General features: G+C 39.7%; 1 protein-coding gene across 3 annotated transcripts in view; it reads left to right on the forward strand.

The window, feature by feature from the left end:
- LOC109848541 (B3 domain-containing protein REM5-like) overlaps positions 1–5,624 on the forward strand; it is a 46,422-nt gene extending 40,798 nt beyond the window's left edge. For 2 of the 3 annotated variants that reach the window (XM_020418097.1, XM_020418098.1), the window contains exons 5-8: positions 1,610–1,696; positions 3,989–4,045; positions 4,184–4,299; positions 5,066–5,624. In XM_020418097.1, the coding sequence (XP_020273686.1) occupies positions 1,610–1,696; positions 3,989–4,045; positions 4,184–4,299; positions 5,066–5,356 (551 nt within the window). In that variant the 3' untranslated portion in view covers positions 5,357–5,624. The remainder of the gene's footprint in view (positions 1–1,609; positions 1,697–3,988; positions 4,046–4,183; positions 4,300–5,065) is intronic. The other variant, XM_020418099.1, reaches the window with a different exon arrangement.

A 7,533-nucleotide genomic window follows, 5' to 3' on the forward strand; every position in this document is an offset into this window, starting at 1 on the left:
CCTCCTTGACGCTGTTAGGGGGGCACACGGGTCGGGTCCGAAGCACCAACCGAGTCTACCGGTCCAAACACATAGTAACGATATTGTCCCCAACTTAAACACCTTTGGCCATAGGTGTGGGGTTTTAACTTAAAAGGCCTCGTTACTATGTGGAGACAATCCCTCACTTATATACCCATGTTGAGTTCTACAATTTTTCCACGTGGAATTAATGGTTTGGACCAACCATTCTCAACAATCTCCACATTAGTTCAAACCAGTTCACCTTGGTTCCACCTTAAACTAACACCGATCCACCCGGCTCCATCTGGACCTATACCTTAGTCCACCATGAATCCACCTTTGAACTGTCCATGTAGATCACCACTCAACATTTTCTGCAAGATCGTCCACCTTTGGTCAATGCACATCTCGAGGTACACCCTACTTCACCTTACTCGAGGAACCTACACAACCACCTTGACAGCTCGTGGGTGTACATAGGACTATAGCGACTCCACCTCCGGCTTCTCCGAGTCTAACTCCACCATAGGTTCCATCGAGTCCAGCTACCAGGACGTTTTTTGTAGCGATTCATCACCTTAGGTTCTACCGAGTTCTTCCTGACTCCACCAAGTCCAGCTACCGGTACTGCTTCACAAGTGCGTGGATTCACTATCAAGCTCTGATACCAATTGTTAGAGGGGGCACACGGGTCGGGTCCGAAGCACCAATCGGGTCTACCGGTCCAAACACATAGTAACGATATTGTCCCCAACTTAAACACCTTTGGGCCACAGGTGTAGGGTTTTAACTTAAAAGGCATCGTTACTATGTGGAGACAATCCCCCACTTATATACCCATGTTGAGTTCTACAATTTTTCCATGTGAGATTAATGGTTTGGACCAACCATTCTCAACAGACGCCTATGTGGCACAATTCCCACCATCCTTATAAAGTAGGAGAGAGAGTGAGTGAGTCGGTGGGGATTTGTATATATATATATATATATATATATATAGAGCAAGACTCCTATCAACTTAAGTTGATGTCCACCAAAGTTATATTAGTGGGTTCTGTAGGCCTAGGAATAGAGTGGTCCTCTCCCACACCCAACCCCATTGTGCCAAATGATAGGATTTTTGGCTGTCTAGATCTAGAAAACCTCAATGAACATATGTGCCCGCATAGTGTTAATTCTTTAAACTAGACTAAAAAAACAAATACTTCTTTGCATAGAAGAAATATGAAATGAATTCATTACCAGATAGCTGGTGAATGAAGGAGGTATTCGCATAGAATGCACAAAGGTATGTAACATTTTGCAATATGTTAGCTTGGGATCTGCTACGTATCAAAACTTAGCGATAAGCCTCCTATTGAAACAATCTTAGGTTTACTCTCAAAGTTCTATTGTTATCATCTAAATCAAAATTTGATATATGTTTCTCAATTAGAAAATTCTAAATATTATTTTTCCAACCACTTGTGAGAACACACATGCATATGAACACGGATGGATTATTGTTGGTTGTTCTTGATGCCCTCCCAATATTGTTATATTCTTATAATGTCTATTTTGGATCTCTGTTGTCATTTTGATTTTCTCATACTTCATTTCTTAGCAGATTGGAGTACTTCTAGAGTCACAAAATGTGAGGAAACATCAACCTGTCAGCACCCTGAAAAATCAAGGCATTCAGATAATAATAAGAGTAAGAGACTGCTACTCTCATATTTAGATACATATATAAGGTTACAATACACCTAGGGTGTAATTAACTTAGTTACACCCACCTGTGAAAGCACATGTTTGAGCGTCGATATTAACGATCAACACCGTTCATTATGATCTAGATGTTAGCAAATGAGTGTAGATCAAGTATTATGTTTCTTGAGATTTTCTATCCTATATTTCAAACAACTCAAAATAACGGGCATTTTTGACCATTACAGACCGTTCATTTCTAGGCCACTAGATGTGTAAACTAGATGTAAAGAATAGAGAAAACCCTAATAGTATATTGATAATAACAAGAGAGATATATATAGCCATACAAATAGGGTTAAGCTTAACGGGTAACAGCACATTAACCTAATACCCAATATTTAACTTAACACTCCCCCTCAAGCTGGAGCATAGATGTCTACCATGCCCAGCTTGTCACATATAGTAGAGAACACCTTTGAAGAAGTAGCCTTGGTAAGAATATCAGCAAGTTGTTGTGAGGACGGAGTGAATATGAGAGATACTATCTTCTTCTCCCAAGCATCTCTAACAAAATTGCAGTCAACTTTAATATGTTTTGTCCTCTCATGAAACACAGGATTCTGTGCAATATAAATGACAGACTGGTTGTCACAATGCATTGGCATGGGTCCAGGCTGAACAAAACCAAGCTCTGTCATAAACTTTCTTAGCTACACCATCTCACAAGCAGTGTGAGCCATTGCTCTATATTCGGCCTCTGCACTAGATCGTGATACTACATCTTGTTTCTTGCTTCTCCAAGTCACAAGATTACCTCCAACAAAAGTACAAAATCCTGAGGTTGACTTCCGGTCTCCCATGTCTCTTGCGTAGCCAGCATCAGAGAAAGCCGAAATGTGAGTATGCCCATGCTTCTTATATAACAATCCTTTGCCTGGGCAACTCTTTGACATATGCCAAAATCTTCAGAGCTGCTGTCCAATGAACCTCTCTAGGTTTGTGCATAAATCTGCTCAATACACCTACTGTAAAAGTAATATCAGGTCTGGTAACTGTCAAATATATTAGCTTCCCAATTAGTCTCCTATATCGTCCAGCATCATCTAAGAGAGAGGTATTATCACGCCACAAATCAACATTTGCCTCCATTGGAGTGCTTGCAAGTTTGCATTCCAAGAGACCTGCTTCTTCTAGTAAATCTAGCACATACTTCCTTTGGGACAACAACATGCCATGTTTTTGATATGCAACTTCAATCCCAAGAAAATACTTTGGCTTTCCCATGTCCTTAGTGATAAAATGACGGTTTAGATACTCCTTAGTCTCAGTTAAGGCAATAGAGTCACTCCCAGTCAGCAGAATATCATCAACATATACGGCTAAAATAACCAAACCAGTTGTTGTGCGTCGAAGAAAGACAGAGTGATCAGACTGACAACGTTGGAAACCAACATTAGAAATAACATTGCTGAACTTATCAAACCAAGCTCGAGGACTCTGTTTTAACCCATAGATGGCCTTTCTCAGCCTGCAGATAATATTCTTCCCCTGAGCAACATACCCAGGAGGTTGCTCCATATAAACCTTTTCGTCCAAATCACCATAAAGAAAAGCATTCTTCACATCTAGTTGGTGCATCGCCCAATCCATATTAACAGCCAGAAAGAAAAGAATTCTGATGGAGTTGAGACGAGCAACGGGAGAAAATGTTTCAAAATAGTCGACGCTATATGTCTGGGTATAGCCTTTCGTAACCAAGCTCGAGGACTCTGCTTTAACCCATAGATGGTCTTTCTCAGCCTGCAGATAATATTCTCCCCCTGAGCAACATACCCAGGAGGTTGCTCCATATTAACCTCCTCGTCCAAATCACCATAAAGAAAAGCATTCTTCACATCTAGAGAGATATATATAGCCATACAAATAGGGTTAAGGTTAACGGGTAACAGCCCATTAACCCAATACCCAATATTTAACTTAACACTAGAAATATCTTAATATTTTTTATCTCCATGGAATTCTGGACGCATTGATCATAATGAATAGTGTTGATTATTAATATCGACGCTCAAACATGTGTTTTTACAGGTGAGTTTAACCAAGTTAGTTACACCCTAGATGTATTGTAACCCTACCTTAGGGGCTCACATGTCATACACTTGCAGCTCACGGGGAGAGGTGAGCTGCCAGCTCACCTCCATTATTCTCATATATATATACATATATACACAAATACACATATATATAAGTGATGTTATCTGCATCATTGGTCCAAGCGAAAGATTTGTGAGTGTAGATGATATGAAAAAGGTTCGGCACGCCAGGAAATCAATGGATTCATATAATGTTAAGAGTAAGAAACTGCTAGTACTCTTATCTTCTCCCAAGAAATTGACTATTCTTTTATTTTTTGTTTTTATTTTTATTTTTATTTTTATTTTTAATCTTATTTTTGTGTATATCTATAACTCTCTTAGTATGATTGATGCAGTCAAAAGATTTCTAAGTGCAGATGATATGACAAAGATTCCAAACGAAGCCAAATCCTTTAAATCACTCCATCCAACGTTTGTTATTGTTTGGAGGCTGTCTCGTTTATATCATGTGGTCTGTTACTTTTCTTTCCCTGCTTGTATTTCAATTGCAAATGTTTTAGAAACGTTTGCCATGGTCATTGCTAAACTCTTGAAGGCAATAATGAATATCATTGCTATTCTAGGTTAAAAAAACCCTTTTGCATTTCAAAAACAAAAGGTCATCCAGTTTATTGAGTGATGAAAATATTTCAGTTAAGGGGTTGTTTGGCTGGTATGAAATAGACCTATAGTAGAAAATTATTGCAACCAAAATTTTATTTCCAACATTTGGTTTGCAACAAGGTTGTTGAGGATGGTAATTGGATTTCCATCTTGTAGAAAAAAGCATGGATTTCCATCTTGTAGAAAAAATCATCAACAGTTGTTGTAGACAATTTGGCTGAGCAAATGTTGGAAGTATTTGCAATAATAATAATAATAAAACTAAAAACTAATGTTATGTCACCAAATTACTGATTCTAACTGAAAGATGTAAATATTTTTACATTTGTAGAGAAATAACACTTGATTGTAATGGATATGCATTTCATACAACGAAAAATGTAAATCGAACAACTTTTGCAACTAATACATTTGTCACCATATAGATGTAGATATATATTCATATACATATTCGGGTTTTATTTCTTGCAAAAAATGGTGCATGTAACATTTGCTACAATTACAATTGCAGTGTACCAAACAACCTCTGAACAACGTTCTATTTACTCGCACCTATTATTTTCATATTTCTTGCTTAATTTCTCCTTACTTCTTTATAATGACATGAACTCCAGCCGATTCCAAAGAAAGTGTCGAGACAAGTTAGCCTGGTGGAAAATCAAAAAACAACTCTAATCGATCCTTCAGGAAAATCATGGAGCACAAACATCAGTGTTCGAACTAGTGGGAAAGTAGAATTGGGGGTTGGATGGTCCCACTTCTCGAGAGGAAACAAGTTGGCTTTCGGTGATGTATGCATATTTGAATTCTTCGGAGGAGCTGAGTACATAAAAGTGCACATTTTTCGTGCAGAAAAAACCAACACCTCTGCTGCTAGTGGCATTCCAGTGATCCCTCCATGCTGATCATTTTCATCTAATTATGTAAATATGTACATAACAGTCTTGTTTTGGTGTAGAAGTCTTGGTAGTTGATATATTTCCTACTCCAAGTTATCAACTTAAGCCAAGAAATAAAGAGTTTATCTAGTTCTATGAAACCATTGGAAGGTTTGTGTATATATTTCTCATAAGAAGTGGCCCGCTCGTTTGGTAATCATTTGACGGTGTACTTGTAAGAAGCAGTTTCTTCTGTTTCAGTGAAATCTGATTGAGTATGCAATTTTTTTTCCAATGAGTGAATAAACTACTGAGGTAAATGCATTGATTCTTAGATATTTTTGTCAAGCTTTTTAAACAAAGAGAGCAATTTCATTATATTACAGAATTTGTAGATTACATTATGCAATACTTACATGATATGTATATATGTGTGTGTGTCATATATGGGATGGAGAGAGAGAGAGAGAGAGAGAGAGAGAGAGAGAGAGAGAGAGAGAGAGAGAGGGTGAGAGAGAGAGAGAGAGAGAGAGAGAGAGAGAGAGGATGGAGATATCAGGATGGTAGAATGGTGATGTGCCATGTGACATCGCTTAACATGATGGAGTGAGAATGGACAGAGGATGGGGATGTAAGGATGGTAGGGCGCGCAGTGTTGTGGTATTATTATACATGATTATATCTTACACCCCCGTGCAAACTCACGGTGGATCAAAACCGAGAGTTTGGTTATGAAGAACCTGATTTGCAAAGATATTTGAGCCTTGATGAAGGAGTCTGAGTGTGGCAACGAAATCAATAATGTAGGATGGAATCCAAGAGTGCCTATAAAGAAAAGCCCAATAGTTGTATTATCGATGACGTAGGATAGGAACCGAGGGGAATTGATTAAGGAGAACTCAACGCCTATGAGAACAATAGCGAGAAATAAAAATCCTTGAACATCAACAAAGAAACTATTCGATGTTGAGGCCATGAAGAGGAGAAGCTCAACGCAAGGAAAGTCTCAATGGTTGATGTTGATGCCGTAAAGAATACTATCTAGTATTATGAAAGGGATACTTAGTCAAAGCCAAAATACCGGATGTGATGACAACAGGTTTTTAAGAGGCCACTATATGAAGAAGGAGCTTCACAGAATAGGCTAACATGCATGATGATTTTCAATGGAATGTGGAGGAGAAACTGCACATACGATGATAAAGCGTAAGGTTTAATAAAGGTAGAAAATCATCACACATGTAACCATGCTCATCAATGGTATCAAGCCTTCTTCTAAAGTTATCATGGTATTAGATCCATTTTCTTACTCCTAAACGCCTCTTTCTTTTCTTCCCCTCGATCTCGGGGCTGCCGAGTGGGTTTCGCTACAAACTTTGTCATGTTGCTTCCGTTTGGCAGCTTTGACACCGTCTCCAACCTCGGTGATGTCAACGCTCTCCTGACGACTTTAGTCTGTGAAAACCTACATCATCTCATTTCTCTATCCGCCTCTGCCGCCTACAACCCCATCACCACTGACCGTTAGCAACACCTCTAATCTCACCCATTGAAATCACCCTCACACCAGCAACCAAATCCCATCGGTCATCACTACCAACACCTGCTACAGCCAAGCTTCACCTCGGCAGCTAGCACCACTATGACCACCCACGACAATCCCCGCTACCGCCTCTACAACCTTACCCACCGCAATTGTTGTGACCAACCAAAAGCTCACTTGGGCTAGCCACCAGTAATTTTGCAACTCACCCTCGTATACCTTAGGTGTGACCTATATGCTGTCACCCACTGCTCAAACACTATCTCACAGTGCATGCCCTTATGACCTCGCCACGCATAATCTCAACCTGCCATCATCGTATTTCGTCACCACACCCTACTACCCCTAAGCTTCAATAACCTGACACTAGCCCACCACCGTAACCACTAGCCCCTCCTCTTGACCACCTCCTCGTGCAACCAGATCTGTTGCCATCGACAAAAGCTTTAGCATCAGACTCCACAACCATCATCCATGAATATAGACCTATGCATAGGCTTGCATGAAACACCATCCACACCTTGCCCAGGCAATGCCATTCTCTACAACCCCCCCATGCCCACCATCTATTCGACTAAATTCCCTATTAAAACATTTGACATTGACTCCGACATCTGCCTTACCATTGCCCTCACTGATAGGCTACGCCACTACAACAGCC

Source organism: Asparagus officinalis, chromosome 7 (genome assembly GCF_001876935.1).
Source record: "Asparagus officinalis chromosome 7, Aspof.V1, whole genome shotgun sequence".
Classification (NCBI taxonomy): domain Eukaryota; kingdom Viridiplantae; phylum Streptophyta; class Magnoliopsida; order Asparagales; family Asparagaceae; genus Asparagus; species Asparagus officinalis.